This window comes from Xiphophorus maculatus, chromosome 7 (assembly GCF_002775205.1).
Source record: "Xiphophorus maculatus strain JP 163 A chromosome 7, X_maculatus-5.0-male, whole genome shotgun sequence".
Lineage (NCBI taxonomy): Eukaryota > Metazoa > Chordata > Actinopteri > Cyprinodontiformes > Poeciliidae > Xiphophorus > Xiphophorus maculatus.
Window position 1 is genome coordinate 21,053,174 of NC_036449.1, and position 27,391 is coordinate 21,080,564.

General features: G+C 37.7%; 1 protein-coding gene across 1 annotated transcript in view; it reads right to left on the minus strand.

Moving 5' to 3' along the window:
• The window catches only part of LOC102234612 (SH3 domain-containing RING finger protein 3-like), a 115,659-nt gene extending 95,868 nt beyond the window's left edge, over positions 1-19,791 (minus strand). Inside the window, 2 exon segments of the mRNA XM_023336898.1 lie at positions 18,865-19,400; positions 19,403-19,791. Of these exon segments, the coding sequence (XP_023192666.1) occupies positions 18,865-19,400; positions 19,403-19,664 (798 nt within the window). The 5' untranslated portion in view covers positions 19,665-19,791.
• Between the last annotated feature and the right edge of the window lie 7,600 nt (positions 19,792-27,391).

Consider the following 27,391-nt stretch of genomic DNA (forward strand, 5'->3'; position numbering starts at 1 on the left):
GGATTTTATGCGTGACAGACCAACACAAAATATTGCAAAGTTGTGAAGCGTATGAAAAAAAAGCATAGTTTACAAAACTATATTTAAAAATATAGAAGGTGTTTTACGCATATTGAATCAAGCTGATACTTTGTAGAACAACCAACAGCTGCAGTTACAGCTGCAAGTGTGTTGTGCTTTATTTCTACTAGCTTTGAACGTCTAGAGAATAATATTTGTGCCCACATTTCTTTGCAAAGTAAGTGCAAGGTTGTGCTTCAGGGTCCTGCTAAAAGGTGACCCTCCAACCCAGCCAAAGAGCTTTGAGGGCGCTAACAGGTTTTCCTTCAGTACTGCCCGGTATTTAGCTCAATTAACTGACCAGCTGTCCTGTTCAGGCTGAAAAACAGCATCCCCACATCATGACACCGCCACCAATGTGTTTCAACATAGGGGTATGTGTTCATGGTCTGGTTTTGTATGTAAATACAAAAAAGTTATTTTGATCAGAGCAATTTCTTACATATGTTGACCGTGCTGGCACACTGCAAAAATGATTTCTTGAGTTCTTTTAGAATCACTCTTCTTTGCCGCCCTTCCTTAAAGCAATGATTTGTAATTTATATTTTAATAGTGGTTTTCATATTTATTCCATCTGTGAATTGATGCAGCTCCTCTAATGAACTTCTTGGCTGCTTCTTTGTTGTCTCCCTGTCCAACCTGCACTTCAGGTAAACTGCGATGTCTTACTAGGTTTGTACTTGTGCCATACTATTTCCTTTTCCAGCTGATGGACTGAACAGTTTCCTGTGAGATGTTCTATATTTGGGATATTTATTCATAACCTAAACCTGTTTTGACCCCTTAACTGTCACCCTGAAAATGCTTGCATATTACTCCATGGGTTCATGAAAATGCCTGTGTCTTCACGACAGTTAAAGGGTTTTAAAATTAAACTAAGATTTCAAAGAATAGGTGCATTTACAATGAAATGATTACTTATACTACATAAACAATACTATTCTTATTCATTAGGTGACTTCTGAAAGCACAAGATCACAATATCTTATATATAGGTGTTAGATTAGGCGTTGAAGTATATTTATCTATAAAAAACATAAAAACCAGGAATCTTTAACCCTACACAATAATGCCCAACCTTGTGTTAGACTTCGGATTGGGCATAAAAGAAATCCAATCTGATCCAGTTCAAGTCCATATCCATTGTGTTCGAGCCTGAACCAACACGACTAATTAACTCTAATCAGAGGCCAGAGCCCAAAGTAAACCCAATATATTGCTTGTTGTAATTGCAGGGTGAGTCAAGTACAAATCTCCTAATGTGTGATTGTTAGGAGCAGAGCAGTATGTGAACGTTAGTTGAGCGGTGTGATGTGCTTGTTAGTCTATTTAACCTATGAACAATTATTTCTTTCCTCAGCAGTGTAAATGACCTACACCTCTATTTAGACTATAAGAATATAGATTTATATTGTGTGTCCTTGTTTAGTTTTCTCTGTGCTATATCTTCTGTAGGTTTATTAAAAACTTGCCACAGAAGCCCAAGTCTAACCCTACCCAACCGTGAAGCATATAATTTTGGCCAGACCTGGTCTGAGTTTTGGGTCGAGCTATAAATTTTACCTTGTGTTCATCTGTCACATAAAACTTAAATAAAAGGCATTGAAATTGGAGGTTTCAATATGACAAAATGGCATAGGTGTCAATATAAATGACTGCAGTGTATAGAACAGAAAAGTATGATGCTCTAATTTAAGCTTTTTGAGTTGTTGAGAAATGTTGTACATGAGAAGCAGAACTTTAAACTGTGGGGAAAAAAATGTAACCCTAATTTAGTCACAAGAGTTTTGATCGGATGTTATTGTGGTTTAGTTGCATTTACTACAGACCACAGACAGAGCTGTTATAAGTCACTAGCCAGTGATTTAGATGGACAGCTGGCCATGTTAGCCCACAAAGCATTTCCAGGATAGATGCCAGAAGGTGAGACTCGCCTCTCTAGGGGCTTGGACGTAGCATCACTGATGGCACAGATGCGAGTACAGTGTTAGGAGCTTTTTAAAGAGAGCTGAACAAAGGACATGAAAACCAGTGCAGCCGCACAAGAGAATAGAAAGGAAAAATCTTGGCCTTGACACAAGACAAATACCCCGAGGACAAATGCCAACCCAAGAAAACCGTCACATCAATACATCTTGCTTAAAGAATTTAGAAATTCTGTCATTTTGTTGTACTTGCTGTGTGTTTCCCAGTGATTGCTGTAGCAGCTGTCAGTGGGCAAGAAACAAGAAACACCCTGGACAGCCAACCTTCCACACTGCACTCAGACCAATTTATTAGGTACAGCTTTGCTGGTGTTGAATTAGACCCCATTTATTGATTATGTTCATTCTTCCTGACATAAATTAAAACAAGGTGTTTTTTTTTTAAAGAAAAATGCTACTAGTGGGGAGGGGATAACATTCAGCAAAGTTCTCAAGTTGGGGAATTGAACCACATCAAAGACCAATTTCTGTTTATGGGGCATCCGCTTTACCAACATCAAATTTTGGCTATCGTATCTGAATGCTGCAACTGAAAATGAGAATCTTCGGAGAAGAAAACAATTTCCCAATCTGCTATTGTCCAGTTTTAGTGACCCTCCGTTAACTGTAGCCTCAGTTTCCTGTTCCTAGTTTGTTTTTTTATTCACGATTTGGGTAAACAATAAAATTACTGTGTATCTAATAAAGTGGCCAGTACATTAATAATTAAAAGCCGATTTAGAATCACTAACCAATCAAGTATGCTAGATAAAATCTAAGCTTGCACAGGGATATCATTCAAACTCTCCAATGTAAACAGCCAACAAAGCCAAGAGACCTTCGTGCTGCAAGGCGACAGTGCAAACCATTACATCATTATGTAGCCTAAATCACTATGTACAAGCCAACAATTTTTCACTCTGTTAAACTACCACAAAATATACACTTGCCACTTTTAACTTCCACAAAAATGCTTTTAAGGAAGCACGGAGTATCACTAGCAGCATAAATCCCTAACAGCAGATTTCCCTCTCCAAACCAATTTGCACCCCTAATGAAACTACCTCCTAACCATGCCCAGTTCCTGTGTGTTACAGTAGAAATATAGCATAATTATACCAGGCCTGCCCTCAAATGTAATTCCAGCAATTGTAATTTATAGGGTTAGGTATAGGCAAGCTTTATTTCCACGAGTGTGTGGTATGGCATTTTAGTGGCTTCATTTGACTTAACACAGTGCCATAGCTCTCCCTATGATGCCTGTAATTTGTTAATAAAATAGAAATTTTATTAAGATTTGATCTTATTTTATAATGCACTGTCATTTTGCATTATCATGTTGAATTGTCTTCCAGCATGTAATCTTCCAGCTAATTACTTATATAAATTGCCTTTGCTGTTTCCATCCTCTGTCAGTGCAACCTTTTTTTTTTTAAATGCTTTCCAAGGGGTTTGCCAATATAATCTGCAATTAACACTTCAACGGCAGTGACGTTACCAATCAGCACTGTTGAGCCGAGACGAGTTGAGCTGAGGCACAGGGAGTGCTGGAGAAACGATGGAAAACAGAAATTCAAAAGATGGTGTGAAAGAAAGGCAGGGAGTGTTGATGAGGAGCGAAATGGGGTTAATGTATGAGAGAATGTGTTTTTATGGAAGAGAAGGGGAAAACTATGGCTGCGGGGTCTAATACTGTCCCAGTTTTTTTGCACTGCCTCTATCTCCTGTGGCTTTTGAGCACACTTTCACCCAGTTGATTAATGCCACCATCACAACCATCGCAAGTCTCTTTGAAGACTTGGAGGAGAAAATGCATAGTAGTTAGGATGATCCACATACAATTTCTGTTCGTCATTGCTCCCAGTTTTACCCTAGTTTTAGTCTTGATTGCCTGAGTTAAAAGGTTCTGGGACAGTTGGTGAAACTAGGGCATTATTCAGCATAGATCGCCATGAAACTATTTCAGAGTATACCAGGAACAATAAACTGTTACAAATGGTTGTGTATTAGCAACACAGAAAAAGGATTAAGTGAGCATGTTTGCTACAACAATTATCTATACAGAAAATGTGGAAGAGCTCAATGGAGCTAAACAGGTTAAGAGCAGACAATTCTGTAACTTGTTTTTTCTGTGTGTCTGAGCCAAATGATAGAGTGCTTGACAGCAGCTCCAATCTGATGGAAAAGCGGTATTTAATTTTTAGGACATCATAAAGTTTTAAGGATAAACATTGTAAGAAAACTACCACAGTTGGATTTGTAGAGTTTTAGGAGCATAAGAGACATTGACCTGTAAAAAAAAAAAAAACATCTACTGAAGTTCAGTAAAATTCAACAGATGATATACGTAAATATGTAGAGAAAAATTTGATTTGCACAAATGTTGCATGGCTCACTAATATAATGTAGGCTATTCTAGATAGAAATTTAATTTGTATGTACAAACACTGGAACATGCCTGCAGAATTTTGGTGTTAACTACTATTTTATTGCTATTGTTACTTGAAACCCTAAAGAGAACCAAAAAGTATAAGTTGTAAAAATATTTTTCTTTACAAAAAAGTTGATATATGCCCTTTGACTTTATAAATTTTTAACTCTTTTGTGGCTTTGTAAACCTTTAGTTTTAAAGGGCTGTAATTTGACACTAATTTAATAAAAACTGAGCCAGTTTTCTAATGATTCAACTTACAGCTTTCTGACAAAGAACTTCTGACTACAACCTTCAACCCATGTAGAGCTAGAATAAACAAGTAAAGCAGAGCAATGCAGCAATATATACTTTATAGTAGAACAACAAATGAGGTCACAGTCAAGATGAGTCATGGCTCCAAATAAAAATAATAATACTGTAATAATAAAAAAAAAAAACTCTACCAGTGTGGTGATGGCCTAACAAAAAAAAAACATAAGCAGTATTTCTATTAATATTAAATTTAACATTAAAACCTATCTATTTTATGATACAAAATAGTCACATTACAAGACTGTTTTATCAACACAGGGGTGATACATGACAAACCAAGTGATTTTCCATTCGTAGCAATGTGCAACTTTTGCCAGAGAACCACATGATGACCTACAGTGTTTTAATAGAGCTGGCACGACTGGGCAAAGGGAGCCAGAAATGAGACTGTGCTGCGGCCAAACTCTCAGAGGAAGGCTGAAAGGAATGAATGGTGAGATGAGTGGAGAAGTGGCTGCAATCATTCTGAGGAAGTCCCTCTCCAAGTGGATAAACATCAGTCAAAGACAACGATTAGAGAAATGATAAAGTAAGCTAGGGAAAATAGAAAAGAAAGCACCAGAGATGTGACAGTGATAAACCGGGACAGAGCAATGCTTCAGCAAGCAGAGAGAGCAATAAGTTTCAATTTAAAGGTTGTCAATATTAGTCCCAATGTGACGAATTATCACTACACAGATGTTAAGATTTAATGGAAAATCAGTGCGTCTTACAAAATTAGCATGTACTTATAAAGGGCGCTTCTGGACACATGCACACTTTGTGCAGTTGGGTTTATAAATAATTCAGCATATAAGGTGCTTCACTGACATTATTTCACTTGCCAAGTACTTTGTGACTAATTAATTACTAAGCTATTTATTCAAGTTCCTCTTCAGGAAATGATAGTCCTAGTTCTGTCCAACAGTGTGCTCTTGTAGAGATTTACAGTAGCGCTAAAAGGACAAAATGATCAGAATGTGGCTACATGAAAGGCAAATGTGGTAAAACTTAATTGTTCTCTCATCTAAAAAAGATAATACAAAGATCTATCTCCAACAGCCAGAATATGATTTCCTTCTTAATATCTTCATAGTTAGAAGTTGACATGCAGAACTGTTACTATATTTTAAAACAATGAAGAAAATCCTAAATGATTATGTCATGACTTTGTAAACTTCTAATATGTTAAGCAGACCTATAGATATATTTGAGGTCATATATTGAACACACTGGCTTCTTATTTGACACAAAGAGAAAGTCAAACTAAATCAGACAAGACATCAGGAAGAGAGTTGGGGAATTGTTCATGTCTGGATGACCCTTGGGGACAATTTATAAATGTTTGAAGGTACTGTGTTCATCTATTCAAAAAATCATATAGACTTTGTAAAGATGCTGGCTGAAGCTAGAAAGAAGTGTCATTATCCACAGTGAAACATGTCCTATACTGTTGTGACCTGAAAGGCCACTCAGCAAGAAGGAAGTCATCACTGCAAACAACAACAACCACAACAAAAACGGGTTGGCAGCATCATATTGTGGCCTGTTTTGCTACCGGAGAATTTGGTACACTTCATAAAAGAGATTCCATCAAGAGGAAAGAACATGCAGAAAAATAGGAGCAACACCTAAAAACATTGGCCAGGAAGTTGAATCTTGCACACAAATAGGTATTCCAAATGGACAATAGCCCTAAGCCTACAGCCAAAAAATGTTACAAAGTAGCTGATGTGCGAGCGACCCAGATTAAAAAATTTATTCAGTTACATTAGTTCTATCAGGAGGAATGGGCTGGAACTCCAGCAAACAATTGTAAGAAGCTTGTGGGAGGATATCCAACACTTTTGACCCAAGTCAGTTCAAAGGTAATGCTACCAAATACCCCTTGGGTATTTGTGGCATGGGAGTTGGCTCTGTCTTCTAAAAACGTTCTGGTGAACAACTACTTCAACCCTGTTATATTGACATATGGGCAGCATGAACATAAACCGCATAACCGTTTCCAACTCCCCATATAATGCAATGTTTTGCATTTCTCACCACTGCACCAGGTCAGGAATAAAATTAGCATCCAAACTGATGTCACCTTTTTCTAATCCTCCACTCAATTAATCCATATAACCACTGTCCTCCACTTATCCAATATCAGGTTGTGGAGGCTGATCAGTTATAATACAAAAGCACAAAATAGAAGCCAGCATTCGACATGATGAAGTCTGAGTCACCTCCAGCCAAGAGCGATATTATAAATGTTCTTTTTTTTTTTTAAGACCAGCACCAATAAAAATCAGCCGCAGGACCACAGCCAGTGTTCAGTTGTGCTGTTCATAATGCCCACACATAATAACTTAAGTGTTTCCAGCAGGTGGACTTGATGAATGAGTCACAGTGAGAGCCAGATAAATACACCTTGCCCTCACCCAGTACTATTTTTCAGAGCTGCCCATTGAGAACTTACAGATTTTTTCTTTACCTTGATAAAATTAGAAACTCATGGACACTTGGCAGAAAATTATGCAAAACTGTCTCCAAAGACAGAAGACCATTAAAACTGTTATAATATGGACCTTAGTTCCAAATACTTAAATGCTATGTATTAATAAATGCTTTTGTATTCTTATTTGGAGAATATTTAATGTTGTTCTCCAGTGTAAGCTTAATTGCAAGCTACAGTTTCAAAACTACTCAGTTATATACTACTAATTAAAGAACCATTAAGATGTTTTTTTTTAAATTAGTGATAAATAAAAATAATACTGGTGGATTTCAATAAATTACAAACCAAAATAAAATTTAGAATTAAATAAATTAAAAGCCAACTAAAAAAACAATCCACACTGTTATGAATGGGCTTGGCTTTCTTTTCAAAGCCACACATGTCCCAGTAGCTTGTGCATCTTTTTCTACCACATTTCTTCATTCAACTCAACTTTCCCTTAATATGTTTGGGTACACCACTGACCTCTCTTGGTTTACATTCCCTGTGGACACTGTCACTGATGGACAACAGTCAACCTAGCAGTGATTATGCAGGCCATAACATGAACATAGTACAAGAATTCTCTTTGAAAAATCCTTTTCATTAGTCTTCCTTTCCAAACTACCTCAGCAATGCCACAGGTACTCCACACCATTCCACGTATCAAGTGCATGTACTTAGAGGTAATGGACTTTTAAATAGGCCAGCATTTCTGTGTTAAAAATCTTATTTTCACAAACTGGATATTGGGTTTTCATTAGCTTCAAGTCAGAATCATCAAAATTCACAGATAAAAACATTTGGGATCTCTGCAATTAATCTAAACAATATAAAAGTGAGTCAGTATGGAATTACTGAAATATTTATTTTTTAATCATATTTTATTTCTGGTCCAGGAAGTCAAATCCTCTTTCTCTTTACTTCTTCATCTATCTCTGTTTAATAAAGTGATGCTTAATAAGCAAGTTAAATGTCAGATCTATGGGGCTGAGAAAAAACAGAGGCCTCTCTACTATCTGGAAAAACAGCAGTCAGCCGAGAGTCTCTGGAGAGTGTAAGTTTTTTTTTTTTATTTAAGGAGCAGAGGAGTTTGTTCATACCCTTGCTCCCATTGTTCCCAGTCCAAACAGAGCGCAGCCATAGGGAGGATGGTGTTTGACCTCACTTCTCTCTGCTTACATAATCTGTATCCCGAAGGGAGAAAACTGCCAGATCCCTCTAACACAGAAACACACACCCATAGCAAAGCTGAAGCCAAAAAATTCACCACATAAAAACAAGCGTGCTTTCATCCTTTCCTTCTCCGGAAATTTATGTTTTTATGATTTTAGCCACATGGATTCATGGTTCTAAAAGTCAGGGAAATTCACACAGTCTTGCACACAAGCATTTATACACATCCTCTTTTGTGCACAGACATACGACCACTAAACCACCAAACACTACATATGCACGTATATATATGCCAGTGAAAATATGCACGTGTAACATTTATGCATACACAAAAACATACAGAAATGTCAGAAAGGAGGGAAACCAATCACAGCTGTGCTGCAGACAGAAAACACTGTGGAACAGTGTCTTAAAATAACTGCAGATGTTTGTACGTAAGCTCCAGGTGATTTTTATGAATGAAGTAAACATTTGAGAAGAATATCACCATTTATTCGCTGAATAAAAACTAAAACGATATCCTAGTCTCGCACAGGACTAATCTTGCAACACACTTGACTGATACACTTTGTGAATAATTACATGATTTATTCAATAATTTTCATCACTTCACTTTTTTACAACAATATGTTTATATTTAAAAAAGGAGCAATAATTGATTGCACAAGTGCTTATAAAAGCAAAACTTCACGAACTGAAGTTTAGATTTATGAGTGTGGAAAGCAGGTTTATGAAACAGAAGACCTGTGTTTGTTGCCATGTTGTAATTTTCTTCATATGTGTGTGGGGGGGCGTGTGTGTGTGCGCGCACAGTGATATCTCTACTCAGCTCTAGCCAAGAGTCTGTCTCCTGCCAAATCTAAAGTGGGCGCATTTCAACATCTCCACAGAAAGATGAGGAGGAGGTGGAAGAGACACTTCTATATGAGAGAAAGGAATTGAAATACATTACCAGGGAGAGGTACGACTGCATAAACACGCACGCGCACACACCGCTGCGCTGTGTGACACCTGGAGAAACACCTTGAGTTTCTGCGACACCTCTCTCCCGAGAGAACCGTTCCACTTCTTCGAGCGCTGCACTAGTGGAACTTCATCTGTTGTCATGCACACATTTCGCTGCATGGTGCTTTAGGAGTTACAAGAGCCTTTACAGGATGGAAAAAAATACTGTGGTCACAAAGGATGTCTCGTAACACCTTTTCCATGTTGTAACAGACTGTTTTCAGACCAACTGGGGTAACTTTACAGTGTGACAGCTTCCAATGGCAGTAGGAGGAACTTTGCCCTTATGGTTAACAGCTTTGTATTCCAAAAGTCATTTAATTTGTACTTTTTGACCATATGTCACCAAGACAAAATCATACCTATAGTGCTGTAATTGATTATGCAATGCACAATAAGACTCACAACAAAAGCTTTCTCCTGTCATGTACATGACTATGTTTTTTCATTGGCACACCCAAAGGTCTGGGGTCACCCATCTAATCTCTTAAATTCAGGAGTTATATTTATTTACATGGACACCAGAATATAAAGTTCAGCGCCTTAGCATAAAGGCTGCCTCCAAAAACATTAATGAAAAAATGGGATGCTCTTAGAGGTCCAGTTAGTACCATGATTAGATGCCATCTGTGCAATGTTAGTGGTATTATAACAAAGTGGAAGCAATGGGGAATGAAAGTAGCTCAGTCTCAAATTGAGAACCCATATAAAATCTCAGAGGGGTGTTAGCAGATCATAAGGCCGACAATGTGCTGCGGTCACCAGCTTTATACAGTAAATATCTACATACCTCCAGCTTTCATGCGGTCTTGAGATTTGCTCAAAAGCAAAGCGTAGAGGGAATCATTGGATGTTTTTTTATGGTGAAGCAGCTGCATCTATTAGCTAAATTATGAAATTGAATACCAAGCATAGGATTCACTGGTGTACTGCCCATTCTACTTAGTGGTAAACACCTAAACTATGACCTCTATCAGAGGACCTGCACATGTTTGTTTGAATGTATGCAAAATATTCAATTATAAGAAAGGCTATAAAATCAGTTTCATAGCCTTTTAACAATACAAAAATGACAAAATCAGACCTTAAAATCTGCCAGTAAAAATCTGTTTGTTGTATCTCTAATCATGACACCTTTTGTCTGTCAAATATTGGTTCAACTACTGACCAGTGACTTCTCACCTCTATCTCCACAGTAACCAAAAGACCGGGAGTGAAGGCTAGGGGGTTGTTAACCCCTAACCTAATGTGTTTGTGTGTGGTCATGTGTGTATTTGTGCAACTGGGCACACCCGTGGGAATAGCAGTCAAGCTTGAAAGCTTGTTTAGATTTTAACACCTATTGTACACCAACCCCCAAGACTAGACACACAAAATCATTACACCTTCTTCTTGCCAACAGAGCTGTCTTTATCCACCACCCTGCCGCCTATCTAATCCACCTCTGTCCAGTGTCATGCCTACATTAGTTAGGTGATGGATGCAGGATTAGACGCAAACAAACTGAACAAACCTCATGCCGCAAAACAACAGACACATCTAAAAGTTGCAGGACACCAGCCCCTGAGGGCTATAATTTTGTCAAACCCTGGTCTAACCAGTCTTAAATTTTACTAAAATCATTTCATAGTGGTTTTCTTTATGGAGGTTAATTGCAGCAGTATCACAGGTTAATATCATCTGTTTTTCAACCTGAGTAGCCCTGACCAGTGATGAGGTAACTGGACAGAAAATGTTATCTTTTTCTACTCAGTGAATATACTACAACTAAGCCATAACAGATCACTCTAATGACGATCCTATACTGAGGTTGTTACAGAAGGAAGAAGATTCCTATGTTACCTATTTTTAGATCAATTAGGTTGTTAGAAATTGAGTCAGACAAAGAAAATAAGGCATGAAAGTAAACAGATTCCTCTACACTGTCATCAGGCTGCCCCAACAAAGAACTTCACCCTGTATTTTGGTTCTGGTCCTTTTGTTTCTTTGCCTTTTTGTACATTTGGTGCTTTTGGTCATTCTGAACCCCACTTTTTCAGAGCAATCTTCGACATGTTGTGGATTTTTGCCCACTTGGAGAAATTTAGGCAACATTTTTAATAGGGCATATTGACTGACGTCCAACAAAGGCTGCATGTATGACAGCAGAGATGCTCAGCTTTATTTTTTGTAAAGCTCAACCTCAGTCTGTTATGGAACATCTTGATACATTAAAATGTTGGAAACCTTTTGGAAATCTTACAGTTAAAGCAAGAGTCTACATTCTCTATAAAACACACAACAAGACAAATGCTTAATAATACTAGATATGCTAACCATGCTAAATGCAATGAACATACTAATCTCTGAGGTAAGATGTTAAGAACAGTCCGGAAAGAAAGAAAAAGTTTTAAAACAGACATACTGGAATTGGCAACAATCTGTATTGGCAGTACAAAGCTTTAAAACAACATTTACATAGGAAATTGGCTCCATTCTTTTAAAGGAAATGTCTCTAAACTAGTTGTTCTTGTATCTTTTTTTTCATAAAGCAGAAGCTAAATATTGTTCCTGAGCAGCTTCATGCTGAAACATTCAAAACACAAAAGCACAGGACTGAGAAACAAATGTACAAAGGAATTTTTACTAGAACACCAACACTTACAGATTTTACAGACGCACATAAAAGAAAACAACATCGATGTCCCAAGCGGCACAAAACACAATTTTTAAATGGCAGCAAACACATAATCATGTGTGTGACTGAAAGTGACTGGGGAAGATGTGTGTTGGAGGAGATCATTATGTGGTCATACTAAAATTAAAAACATTCCTGCACTTGGAAAGAGAAAGAGGATATGTAAAGTAAGTGAAGAGCATGGGTTTACGAAAGTATGTGCTCATTTATAACCATCTGTGTTGGAGTGTAAACACACACAGCAAAACAAATGAGTACACACACAAAATAATTGTGTGTGTCTGTTTATTTGGGTTCGAGTCCAGCGTGTGAAATATTCATAAAGTGAGCAAATAGTGCAAAGGTGGTGACAAGAAAAATATTGAGTTCTTTACTGGAGAGATCTACAGACTGTGACACTAATGAAGGTGAATGAATGTGCAAGCAGATTTCAAATGAGAATCTGTGTCTATGTCGATAAAGAAGGAGAATAATGTTAGTAGTAGCGCAGATTGTGTTGAGGATGTTGATATTTAATGAAAACAACTTATGCTCATGAGGATATAGTTAATCACAAGTTGAGGTTAGGCTTTGTGTCTTCTTCTGTTTTGTGTCTGAACTACAATACACTAGGTTCAAAGGATTATTACAGGGATCTGAAGCAGACAATGTCCACTTTACAACCCCCGCCTAATCGCTGGGAATGACAGTGCAAAGCCATGTCTCACTCTGGAGATGAAAGCAGGTGGCGTCATTGCTGCTGTGGCTACCTCAGGCGTTGCCATGTCAACCTCAGGTAAATACAGGTATGGGAGAAGATCAAGGGGAAGGGTTGGGATCTCTGTGACAAACTGCTGCATTGCAAAATGAACAGAAAAACAGGTTGAACACTTCACAATAATACTCTGTCTCTGACATTGATTGGTTGACAAAAGTGTGTTTGCGTCTCAGGAATCAATTCCTTTATCATCCTCACTGATACTGACACTAGGGCTGACATAGTTTCAGTATCTCAGAATATTTAAGATGGAAGATTTGCAAATTTCTACTTGCTGATGCCAGCGAAGAGATCTAAAAATACAGATTTTTGCTGTCACTGCAGAAAAGATACATTAAGGTGGTCTGGATGTGGTCTGTCTTCTAAATTTTTGATCACATTAGCTGCTATACTTATAAAACGTTTAACACTATGAAACAAAGTGAAAGATTTCTTTCAATGCAAAATTGTTGAATCTAAGAATTTTGCATAATATACATCTGTCATTAGGCTTTAAACATGCAACAACCATTTTGAAGTTTGAAGTTGGATTTGATGAGAAACTTTGGGTTTCTCCACTCAGGTCATGACAGTATGTTCAGTTCATTTTTCCTGTATTCCCTTTCCAAATTAAAAATTTATGTTTTGATTTCTGAGAAAAAAATTGTATTTCCTTTTCTCCCAAAATCATGACAAGCAAAAGCTCTTGCAGCATGTCTGTTTAAAATTACCTGCCAACATTGTAGTACTTGAAAACTTTATTTACTGAAATATTTATTTAAAAAACTCCAAGAGTCTCTGTCCAACAGGGATCTGTTATACTCATATTGGTATAAAAGATGTATTATGTAAACCTTAGACCTCTCACTCAACAGACTTCACAAGGCCAAATACTTGCAAAGTAAAGAACAATCTGCAAGTAAAAACCAAGCTTTATTATTGTCTGCTCATTTTGCTAGTAGCACTGTGGGATAAGAAGAATTTTAACACATTGTTCAAAAATAAACTCTACCACATCCCAGTACAGGGAAAAAGTTAGATCATGACAGTGTACACTGATTCTATAAATACACTGCACAGTATTTTTTTCCATTCATCAGAGGCCAGCCAATGACAGCATTTCTCCAAACAAATCCACAAACCGGAAAGCGCTTTGAAAGTATCCACCTCTGTTGAAGTTACTGGTCTTGAAATGTGTTATGTCAGTGCTAAATATTTCACAGTTTGCCGACAGAAACCATGTGAGCAGTAGACAGAGAGGACACAGTGATATAGGACAAAAAGGCAGACAAAATGCTGAAACATGCTCCACCTAAAATAACTTCATCACAAGATTGTGGGTTAATACCTAATCAAATTTTACTAAAATCCAGTAACAGGTTTTCAGGCTTGACAGCTAAGACACAAACAAACACACCCCCAGGCTGTCAGAAATAAAAACAATGAACTGCTGGCATCAGAATAAAATAAAGCCCCATCTGTTAACAAAAACTAAGTGTTGCCCCTAGGAATACTGTGATTGACAAAATACCTTGTGCTGAATAGAACTGAACAAAGTCTTTTTTTGGAAAAGACAAGCGGATGATGTTGCCGCCATACACTTTGAAAAAGTATCCATAATTCCTGAAATTTTTCACATTCTCTCACTTCATCTACAAACTTTAATGTACTTTAGTGAGATTCTATATGATAGATCATCAAAAAAGTACTTCATAATTCTTAAAAACACGCAGTGTCAGTATTAAATACAGGTGTTCTGTGAAGGTCTGACAGTATGGCTGAATGATATTTATCATCATCACAATCATTGAAAGATAAGCGTGCACTGTATAAATATTGCAAATAACTGTATAAAAAATGATAAATGTTAATTAACTTCATAAGTACAATGCATTTTTTTTCTCTGCATGCCAAAAATGATTAAAGATTTTGCTTGTCTTTATTAGTAAGATTAAACTTTTTTTCCAATTAAACCTTTTGTTTTCTGAATCCCCCATTGTTAGATCTATGTTTGCAATAAAGTGCAATATGAATTTGTGTATTTTTATTCCAAGACATATTGTCATTGCAACACACCCCCAGGCACATTTTGTTTCATCGCCCTGCCTGAGAAGTTTGCTGGATAACATTATTGAACAAGAACAGGAAACACACTGCACAGGCCAGGGGAAAACTTGTAGATGTTTACAACGACCCTAAACATACAGTCAGAGTTACAATAGAATGATTTAGATCAAATCCTGTTCATGTGTTAGAACGGCTAAGTCAAAGATCATATTCATTCTAAATAAATTGAGAATGTTTGGCCATATTATAAAATTGCTACTCCATTCAGGCACACTGAGCTTAAGTAAGTTTGCAAATTAGTATGGACAAAGGTTCACAATTATGCAGCACTGTGTATTGGTAGTTAATACACTCTCAATAGAACACATTCAGGTTTGTGTTTGTAACCTGACAAAATGGAAATATATGCATGAATGCATTTGTAGGGCAACAGTAAATATTTATTCAGGTAACTATGCAGGCAATGCCACTCACTTAAGCTTTTGATCTTTGCTACAAGATCCCCTAGAAAGAAAGCCAAACCTGAGTTAATCAGAAGTGTATAACTCTTGGTCGGAACCTTGACTGTCCAGTAGATCTGCTCTGATATCTATCTCGTTTAGCTCAAAGTTGATTTTCTGAGCTGCATTAGTAGCTTCTGTGATTGCTTTTTGTATAGTACTGCTCTGTGACCCCCGCTACACACAGGAGCCTTGAAAGTGGAATGAAAAAACAGGATCCCACGTACACTGGATGCACTTTGAATTTTTTTGCCTCCTGCCTTACACTTGTAGGGTTGGTGTGTTAAGGTCCTTTTTCACTCACATACCTCATACACTCCATCCTCTCAGGGGGACAAGCATCTGACAACTCTATTTAGCGCCACAGCAATTCTTTGTTTTTTCTTGCTCTCTTGCTTGTATAAAAAGTTGACTGTATAAAAAGTTAAATATATCATCTGGACTGTAGACCATAAATGCAATATATTAGAACTTTGTTCATTGACCCATTCACATCGAAATGAGAGAAATGCTCACACGCAATGTCAATAAGAGAATTAGTAATAATGGTCAAGTACAAACTTGACTACAAACTTGACTTAGCAAAGCACAAATGACATATATATATATATATGTGTGAATTTACTAACTGTCAATAAAAAGACTAGATTAAATTTAAAATCAACCATGTAAAATTGGTATTTTTATTTTAGCTGCTTTGATAGACTTTAACTGGTCAAAGCACAGCGTCTGCAGTAGAGGGTAAAAGAGCACAGCTGGAGGAATTGCTGCTCACGCTGCTGACTCAGCATGCCTTTCCCCTGCTTCCCTTTCCATGGCAACACATCCATTCTCATCTATAAACATTCATACTTGATTCAGAATGCTCTGTTTTTCACCTGTCTGATTCCTTCATGAACTATGTCTGTATACGCAGCCATATTAGATGAGTGTTTCACGCAACAGCAAAGTTAACGCCTATAAAAAGATCCCTGCTCTTTATGTGTAAAGGAATCCACAAACCAGAATGCATGGGCACACACACTCCACACTTAAGGGGAAAATAATTTACACTTTTATCATGAAGCTTTGGTCCTGAGAGTGCCTGGAGGAGACTTGGGAAAATAGACTACAGGCAGAGGGGTTACTGGGTTAAAGGCATGTGTGTACACTTGTGAGTGAGGCAATAAAATCTAAGTTCACACTAGAGTACTTCCCAAAGAGGCCCTAAAGTAAGAACATTAAGTAGATTTTGTTACATGTATGATCAGGATAGTTTACAGTTGTTGAAGTGGGGTTATGTTAAAAGCTATTATCTTACATATAGTAAATAACTCCCATATTATCTTCCTAATATAAACCCAGATCCAACAGTACCAGATGCTGAAGCTACCAGCTAACTTTACGTCTACCATCTTACAACAGCTCAAGTCTCAAATACATTGTAACATTTACACACTATTTTATTAACCTTTTTACTGCTGTCAAGTTTTCAGCGTGAAAAGTATATATTGACACAGAAGCAAATAATTGATCACACAAGAAAGTGAGGTTGGACATAAACATGTGAAGAAATTTAGCAATTAGCAGGGCAATTAGAAGAAATCTGCAAAGTTGATCATCATGTGACTTTAACTGGCTAGGTAAACATAACCAATAATGAAGAGCTGGTATAAAGGTAAAAGCTTTAAGCTTGGATACCCTGTATTACAAGTTCTGAAAATCACAGAAAAACAGCTGACTTATGATTACATTTGCTGTAATTTATTTAATAACATTTCACTGTATATTCAATGTGCTTGAAATTCAAAAAGAAGTGTGCATCAACAACTAAAACCTTATCAAATATTGTTTTTCAGTTTTCATTTTTCTTTTATGAGCAAAACTAAAATTCTTTTGGATTTTTGTTCACTGTGATGAATGAATGACTCTTCCTGCTGCACCTCATCACACTAAAACACTACACTGCTTCAGTCAATGACTGGATGCCTGATAAGACTGCTGCAGAGCAGGAGTCAGAGGTAAGAAAGCTAGAGACAATGCCTTTACTTGGCAAACAGTTCACTTCCCACTCACTGGATCACAACAAAAACCTAGTGAGTTTTCTAGAATGCTATTTATTTAATGATGTTTTTGTTGTTGTTCCAGAAACAACCAAATGTGCACAGATCAGGTTTTTTCTGGGCTCCCAGTTTTCTTTAAATCAAATTTTCATGCCAACTTAGGTTTTCACTGGTTCATTTTTTCCAACACAAAAAACATTAAAAAAAACATGATACAAGTTCTTTGGCACAGCCAGTAATCCAACATTAACCTAACATATGCTTCAAAATACATATATATTGCATAGCTTTTGGCTTTTAAGAGATTTCTATTGAAATAAACAAAAAATAACCAAAGTACACACTATTGCATTCACAGTCTGAAATTTAAGGGACTTTTTGGTACTAAAAAAGTCAGAATTTTCTGGATTGACCTGGTGATCATCAATGATGGGGCAAATTGGACAGTGCAATTGATCAGTGAATCACTATTTACACTTTGCAAAGCTTCCACTGTTGGAGAGAGAAATTTATCATCTTCTGCTCATTTTAGATTTGTATCAGAGGCCATTATTGTCACTGACAAATACAATCAATGACCAGAAGCATTTCTACCTCGTCACAAGAATTTGACTTAGCAATTAACATTTTTGCAGCTCAATGCCGCTCGCATCACATTGTGCTGTCTCATTGCCACATTGCAGCCACATTCTTCAACATGCCACATTTTCCAATACGCCACAGCCACAAGACAATGCGCTGGCTGCACTGCACAGGAAGTAAACATGACTCCCACTCCACTCTGTCTGAGTGTGGGAAATGAAACCTCACAATGACACTGACCTTTTCGGTTGGTCCTTACAGAATAGTCTTATTCTCATTTTCAGGTTAGTTCAGTAACCCAGGCAAAATAATGTTATAATGCGAAGTGGAAGAAAAATGATACATGCATTTATATACTGTATATATATATATATATATATATATATATAAATAATATATTTTTTAAATGTGTCATTTCCAGTCATTTCCTTCACATGTCAATACATTTATGCAATTACAGCTGCAGGTATTTGGGGTTATATCTTTGCCAGCTTTGCATTCGAAACACTGACATTTTGTACCATTCTTTGTAAAATAGCTTAATCTCAAAAAGATTGGATGTAAGGAATCTGTGAACAGCAATCTTCAAAGTTTGTCAATAATTCCCAAATGAATTTAGATCTGGACTTTGAATGAAGACATCCTACTTGAGAGACACTCTGCAGCAGTTGCTGCTTATAACAGTGACGGATTTGCTTGTCCAAAAAGTTTGTTCAACCGAATTCTGCTGCTACAGTATGAAGTCCATGAAGTTGGGTTTCGTGTTTTATGTTGTGCATAGGATTAAAAGTACAAGATATCTTGCATTAGTCAAACCAGCAGATTTCGTGCATGAACGGAGAGTGACCAACCTTGACAGGGGAGCTCCTGGTGGCCACGGGCAGCTCTCTAATTGCAGTTCCCGGAGGGGAGGCGGATATCCCGGCAGCGTACCCCTGCAGCGAACCTCCGGCTAGAGACTGCCGGCCACCTCCTCCTCCTCCTGCGCTCCCTCGCTGCGGCCGCTGCTTGATCCCGTCCAGGAGGCGAACCAGAAGGATGTTGGCCGGCAGGTCGTCCACCCCGCAGTCCACCAGGATGCGGCACTCCGGGCAGCGGAGTTCGTTCCTGGAGCTGACGATGTTCTCCAGGCAACGGCGGCAGAAGGTGTGCTGGCACGGCAGCACCTTGGCCGTGGTGTCCAGGCGCTCCAGGCACACCGAGCACTCCAGCAGATCCAGTAGCGACGAAGAGTCGTCCATGTCGGCGGAGAGGGTGAGCATCTGGGCTTCAGTGTGCGTGGATACACCGCAGGGACTTTTTCTGGGGAAAACAGAACATTCTGGGAGGTGAACCCGGGTGGTGTGGAAGGTGCCCACGGACGCACTTCGATGTTGTCCAGCCCCCCTTTTTGCCAATACGCAGCTCCTGGTGTGTTTTGAGTGCTCTCCGCTGTTCTGGGTCTCCGTCTGTTTCTCTCAGCGTGTTTCTGTTTCTCACTGCCTCCTCCTCCTCTTCTCTCCAGCAGCTGTGCAGAAAGCGGTGAGGTCACGCTCTCATCATCATTTTCCGCGCGCCCATCAACAATTGCGGCGTGCACGCTCATGCACCCGAGGCAGAAAGCCCTAAAACCATCACTCGCATGCATGCGGCGGGCAGCTGCACAGCCCATCAGTGATTAACGCCAATTGATGATTTTGCGCACAAACTGCGCACAAAAAGACGAGTTTGGTGTCACACGGGTCTCACCTGCTCACAGTCGCAATCTGACCATAACACATGCAGTCTTCAGATATTTGCAGTAAAATGTAAATAAAATGTGCAGTTTTTGTCCAGTTTGGTTTTGTCTCCATTAAACAACACCGAGCTAGATGCACCATGTGTATTAACATAAGTAACATAAAAGGATTTAGTTTCAATTACGGTTTAAGCCTTCTTCCTTTTTGCTGTGTGACAGAAGACATCCTATTGATTACCTTAGTAACCAAAACCAACTGACGACTTCGACGAAAAGAGTGGTTTGTTGCGCCACCTGGCGGGCATGTCCCATGGTCCCTAAGCAGTTTCTTCTCCAATTTTTTTTTCATTTAAAGGCCCTTTTATGCCATTTTGAGGTGGAATTACAAGACTACACAGTGAAAGTATCGTGAATATTTCCTCAGTCTTCAGAATCAACATATGAAAGGGGTATGGATGGAAAAAATAACCAAACACACCATTTCTATTCTTTCATAATAGCAATATTCTCCTAGTTTGAATTGCCATTTCAAATAAAACACTGTAACTATAGAAAAAAAACATGATCAGAACAAGAACTTAATCTCCATTCACGGACTGCAAGCCTGTTTAAGGATTATTAAATGCCGTGAACAGAGCAAAACATTGAACACAAGTGTCAATAAAACATTGGCATCCCTGGTAAAGATGTGTTAAAAGTGTTAAAAAGATGAATCACTTATTAAAGTTGTATAATGTTTAGCATTTCTGTGTGGAGGTCAGTTTAAACTACCTTTTTTCTTTTAACAAAAGTTCTGATGTTACATGTGTTAGCACCCCTAACAAATCCCATGAAGGTAACCTTACTGAGCTAACTTTAACCATCCTTTTTTTCTGGGCTATATGAGATGACACCTACAGAGGGTACTTTCTTTTAGCTACTCCTTGAAATGAGAAAGACAACAAAAAACTACAGAAAAAAGCTGTCGTATGTTGAAGTCAGAAAATAGTTATAGGATATAACAATTAATAGTTATAGGATATAACAATTATCCTAAACAACCCCATATCTGTAGAAAGGATTATCAAGCAAATAATAAATAGTAAGACAGGTAAAACATGTCTGAGCTACACCAAAGATTGGCATGCTTGAGGTCCCAAAATCTGCACAAAAATAAAATATTTTAAGGCTTTTCAACAGTTTAATATGATGGTTGGTATTTATTGTGGATGGTACTATTGTTGAAATATACTAAATGAAACTATTGTTTTCTCCCTTGTTGTCTCATTTTATCCTTCAGTGTTTTTATTTATTTTTTATAAGTCATACCTTAAGGCATTCATGTACACGTGTTGACGTTTTGGGGTCACAATAATCCAAAAAAGAAAAAAAAAGTTACTCTCTTTAAACACAATGAAAGATAACAAGCATGACAAACCCAATTTAAATGGTGACACTTAAAAATTTCAGGGGACGATTACCATAAATACTAGACATACTAAAAAGGAAATCACTGCCAATTCATAAGTCTCAATAAGGTAAAGCTCTACATTTCACAATATAATTGTGTTACTACTAAAATTAAGAAAGTATTGTTGGCAGATGATGAGAGTGATATTAAGTTGAAGTAATACACTCTAATGTGTTGGGAAGAAGACAGTGTGTGTTGGTTGGCTTACAGTCATGACTATATCCCTGCTTTGCTCGTCCACCTGTTCAGACTTGCAATGCTCCCATATTTAGGAGGGGTAGGGACTAATCAGGGCAGATGTCTGCGTGTGTAGGGGTGCATGTGTGTGTGTGTGTGTGTGTGTGAGACAGAGAGAAAGAGACTTATAAAGACGCCTTCCTGGTTGAGGGGTGGGCCCGCTATTTACCACCCACAGTGAAAATCCGAGGGTGGACTGCTTTAGTCATACAGTGAGAAGGGAGCTTGTCTGTTGATTACGCATTGGAGCTTGTGTATACAGAGGAGGCGACTGTCTACACTAAAGCCAAGTGTTTTTAAAGTTTTGTTGATTGACGCTATAATGACACTTTTTACTATTACAGTATGGTTAAAAGCTGTTTTTACCCTCACAGATTTTGTATCTTTTTCTCTGTTGTCACACGTCAATGTTTTAAATCCTCAAATGTATTAAAAAAAGATACAAACAAGAAAAAAACTGATTTTCAAATTATGACTTCATTTTTTTAAGAAACATTAGCTATCCAAACCAACTTGTCCCAGTGTGAAAATATAACGTAATTCACCCTTTATTAAACCGTGAATTACTTGTTATTTGCACATTCCTATGGTTAAGTTTTGCTGACCACACCTAGGCTTAATTATTGCCTGACTCATCACTTGAATAAAACCTACCTGACAAATTGAAGTAGATTAAAATGCTGAAAGATCTCAACAAGAAATGACAAAGTCTATGGTATCTATCAGTCTGGAAATTGTTACAATGCCATAAAACTAGACCAAACTTGGATTATGCAGCAAAATGATGATCCACAAGCATACCAGAACATCCATCTCTGAATGGCTTAAAGAAAAGAATGTTTTCAAGTACCTTACTCAAAGTCTGTAATTCAGTGTGATTGAGGTACCTTAACACATGCTCAGCACCTTTTCAGATACTTGTTTTACCTTTATTTCAGTTCTAAACTTAAATTATGCCTCAGCAATGCTGAGGCATAATTACAGAACAGCCATACAGAGACTGGACTTACAAATGTATTACAGTAATAGAGCCAGTGGTGGCAGGGGGGACTTAAATACTCCTTGAACTTTTCCATCTCACCTGGAAGAAGAGCACCTCTCTGATTTTATCTGCAGAAACCAGTCATTTTTGGGGGAGGATTTTTTTAAAATTTCTTTTTAGCTGCATAATATAGCAACATGACAACAAATCAACCATTAAAAGCATGTGAGTTACTGTTGTCAGAGCTCGCTGTCGAACGCTCATTGCTGCAGCGGCCTACGAACGCTGGCAGCAGGCCCAAACTCACGGTGTGCATCGTTCTCCTCTGTTTGCTCTCTTTATCGTTCCCACTCATGTCTTTGCACTCACAATGTTTCATCTGTCTAATACAATTCTCCACGGCCAGTGATTCAGAATTAGAGTGCAGCTATGATGAGAGGTGGACAACAAAAAATATTACTGGATGAAAATTCCCTTTAGTCCATTTCAGCAAAGGTAAGCAAAAGGATTCCCGTAGGATGCAATGCGATTATAAAATGATGCATACTGTTTAACTGGCACACATGTTGAGGTTGGACCAACATCTGTTGTTAATGCACTTATTATGATTTAATGGTACAGAACATGCACTGAACATAATGTTCTTTAACAAAGAATTTTTAAACATTTTATCATGATAAATCAACACAGCGCTGGATAAATAGGAAGTGGAGGGAATCTGGTTTTCCCCACAAAAATCTGACACAACTAAGTAAAATTCAGACTGACAGAAACAAGGCTGTCAAATCGTGGCATCTGCCCTTTTGACCAACTCCAGCAGGCAAGGTCAATGAAATGTCTTGCCCAGCAGAGGCAGACAGAGCAGGAATCAAACCAGCGACCCACCAGTTTCCAGGTGAACTCCTTGAAACTTGCCATTGCCAGTCAAAACAATGCATGATTATCACTCTTGCTGCTCAAAGTGCTAAAATGTTTCCAGTTTAATTTTGTTTTCTTTCATCTTGTAGTGTGATTAATGAGTGCCGCACATAGTCCTCTACTGTTGGCAAGATAATAAAGTTGTAGTCTCATGAGTTTTAAAGCTTCTGTTCCAAATTGTGTTGCTTAATGGACTGAAATGGTATCATTGTTTGTACAACTGCTCATTATTCGTCAGATGGCAGTTATCCTTTGGGAAATATTTGTTAGAGAAAATTAGCAAGAATATCTAATGCTATTCGTCAGTTTTCTCAGGCAAAGCAACACAGCTTTAGTTGTACGGAAGCTTTTGTTCAAAAGATAATACCAATAAAAAGTACATATCAAACACCAAGAAATATGCTAAGGAAAATAATAGAAATGTATGCATATAAGAAATGAAGTAAAAGCTCTCTTTTCCTAAAAATACACTTTTTATGTCTGTCTGTCTTTATGCATACAAATCATTCTCATTACAAAGAGTTTGGGAAAAATTAAATGCATAACAAATTAATATAATATGCATGTGTGTGTGATAACTACGAAAGGGCAGGGATGGGATGGTTCCGTTTTCAGGTGCCAACACCAGACACCTCCTCTCTTTCATTCACCAATGTCTTTCGTTCATGCAAAAGTAGGTTAGGTGACACGACAGTTTCCATGGCAACCACGTTTTTGCTTCCACTTTGAAGGGTAGTTAGCAGCTGTACGTGTGTGTGTGTGTGGGGTGTGTGGGTGTGTACGTGTGTGTGTGCATTCTCACAGACAGTCTCTGTGTGTGTGCATTCTCACAGACAGTCTCTGTGTGGCCTGGTCTTAAAGAGGGTAATAACAAGGTCAGAGAGTCTGTGGAAGACTGGCTGAGGGATGCTCTTCTTTTTGTGTTTTCTGACACAACAAGAAAAACATCTTGTTGTGTCAGGCAAATATAAAAATTATATATGTTTTTATTTTTATTCTATATATATGTTTTATTAACAGGTAAACCACATTTACCACAGGATTTTGTTAATGTTGACCCCACTGCAGCACCCATTCAAAAGCAGCTGCTATGTTCCTTGTGAAAAACTTTGATGTTCTGTATAAATCCTGGTGGATAACTAAAATTCAAAGTATGAGAATATTTTATTACAATTTATAAAACAGGCTACAGTGTTATTACTATATTCTTTTTACATCTAAATTAAATATTATAAACGCTATTGTTACAACTAATCTCGAATTCCCTTAATAATAATAATAATAAACTCAGCAAGTTAGAAAATTGGAACAAGGTGAACATGGCATGAACCATGAGTAGAGTAATGAATGAGTGCAGCAATGAATTAAAAACCAGGAGCCTAAATACTTGGGCAGAGGTGGAAAATGACAAAGAGTTGTAGCAGAAGGAAAGCAGGGCATCTCAGGGAGAGAAACTAATTAACACAAAGGGAGCTGAACTAAGTCTGAAAGAGATCTACAAACCAATGGGAAAAGACCCACACAGATCTAGGAGAAATTAACCATGTAGAACAACAGGGAAATTATCAAAACCCAAACACCTACGGATCATGACAAGAACATGAAGCATGGGTTTTCAAAATTATTTACATAGATAACTGGGAAAGTTTGACACAGATTTTTATTTTTTCCTCTATGATTGTGATAAATAAAAAAGAAAAATCACTTTACCCAACTGCCTTCAGAAGTCATCTAATTATCAAATATAATTCTTTACATGTTTGTAGGAGAACCTTGGTGAACAAACATAATTATGAAGTTCAAGGAAAGCATGATTAAGTTTTAAAACAATACCCCAAGCTTTGATTATCTGACATAGAACTATTAAATTCAAAAATAGTGTGAAAGCATATCTATGCGTTGGAATGACCCAGCCAAATTTTAAACCTAATTTCACTTGAAAATATGTGTAGCAAGCCTATATTGCAAAGAAAAATGGGCAAACAAGATTTAAAGCAAAGCAACATACCAAGAGGGCTTGAAGGTGTATATTGAAACAGAAGTTGAAAAGTCTTGGTTCAAAGGGCTGAATACAAATCCATGCCACACCTTTTCAGAATTTTTGTGTAATCCTTTTAAAACTTTAAGCCCTTTTCCTTCCATTGCACAACTGTTTGTTGCAGTTTTTATTGACCTGTCACATAAATCTACATAAAATATTTTAGTGTATGCGATCGTAACATTACAAAATTTAAAAACATCTCAAGAGCCACGCATGCTTCCATAAGGCAGCATGCAATAGTGTCTCTGGTGGTCAGTGCTAAAAAGGTGCAGCTGGAGGAATGCAGAAGGCAGGATGTTGGAGGATGGTGAAGGATCAGTGTGGCCCAACTGTAAACAGGATCAAAACTGGTACAAGTCTTTAATTGTATCTCTTTCATTGTTGTTTGTGAATTGTATCACTTGGTCTCCATACAAACTCCTTTGTTCACATTCTTTTACAAAGTCTAATACTGGTGTTGCGATACCATCACTCAATCGTTATTAAAGTTTACATGTTAATGTGTGTTTCTGTCCAGCTTTCAGACACCCTATTCCTAAGAGGAACTCATCTCTCGTGTCATCCTCTGCTCATCCTCTCTTTTCATCTTGTTTTGGCTTCTCTTATCGTTTATCGTAAGGAAGCTTGGGATTGACTTCAATAGGGCTCAACAGGAGGGGGAAGAGAGAAAGATGGAGAAAAGTTGGAGGAGAGAAGATTGAAACTGAGAGTGAGGTATTGTCAGTAAAAAAAAATAGAGAATCTTTTGAGAAGAGAAAAAAAATAAAAACAAAAAAGTCAGAGCAATAGGAAAGAAGGTGACTGACACACACAAAGAGAAAGAGTAAGTAATTACAGGACTCCCAGTGCTTTCAAAGCCCTCCTTTTATCTAATTCTTCCTGTGGATGAGAAAAGAGGAAGTGGTGTGAAGGATGAGGAGGAGGAGGAGGAAGAGTAAAGTCCAAGCTTTATTCCAATTCAAACACCAGGCACTGTGTCGGCAGCATCAAAGACTCACTCAAACTAATTGATGCCTTCTGTTTCAAAGGCATTTATCATCTGAAGGTGAGTCTTTAAGTGGATGGGAAGGCGATTCACGTAAAGCACTTAAATGGTGATAATGCATGAGAAATGTTGTGATTATTGTTTATCCTGCGACACACAGCTGGGGTGTTGTTTGGCACCTGTCATGCTTTGCTGTGTATAAACAGTAATAACCCCAGGATGCAGTATTACTGTCGGAGTAAAATAAAGCAGCTGAGACTGAACTGAACCATAGTTGTTATTAAATTACAACAGATAAAACTAATGCTGTCAGAAGGAAGCTTTTCCTGGTCTTCCTAGAAGAAAACGCTTCTACTGAAATTTGTGCCTGCGAAATATGTGATGATGAATCAATACCACGTTTTAAAAGACATCATTTGTCCACGAGGTTGGTAGCTGTATATATAACAAAATCTATTTTCATTACATCTTTAAGAATGGACAGAGAATCACAGAACTGAATAAATATGGTCTGCTCGCCCGTGTCTTTAAATTGTTTTGTTTTCTTAATTCATATATGCTAGATAAATAAGTCCATTCATTTCAATAATTAAATAACATTTTAAATGTATGATAACATAGTGACACATTGCAAGTGCTTATTAATGGTTACCTTGATGATTATGGCTTACAGGTAAGAACACTGAAAAAAGAACATTATATAAACCCAACAGAAGGGATTTTTAAAACAGAAATATTTTGGCATAAACCATCATGGAGAAGACTGCGTGACTTTATAGATTTTCAGCAGTCACTGACACCCTCCACAATGACTGTAAATCACAAAAGACCATTGCTAAAGAAGTTGGCTGTTCATAGATCGTTGTATCCAATACAAAATGTATTTCCCTGAATTTAACTCCTTCCTATTTAAAAGAAGAGCCAGTTCATTCAAACGAACACTAGATGGCAGAGTCGAATCGTAACTCGCACCATGTTAATTGACAGTCTACCTGGCACACGTTAATCGGTTTCTCTTTCAGGGCGGAGAAAACAAATCACAAACTCT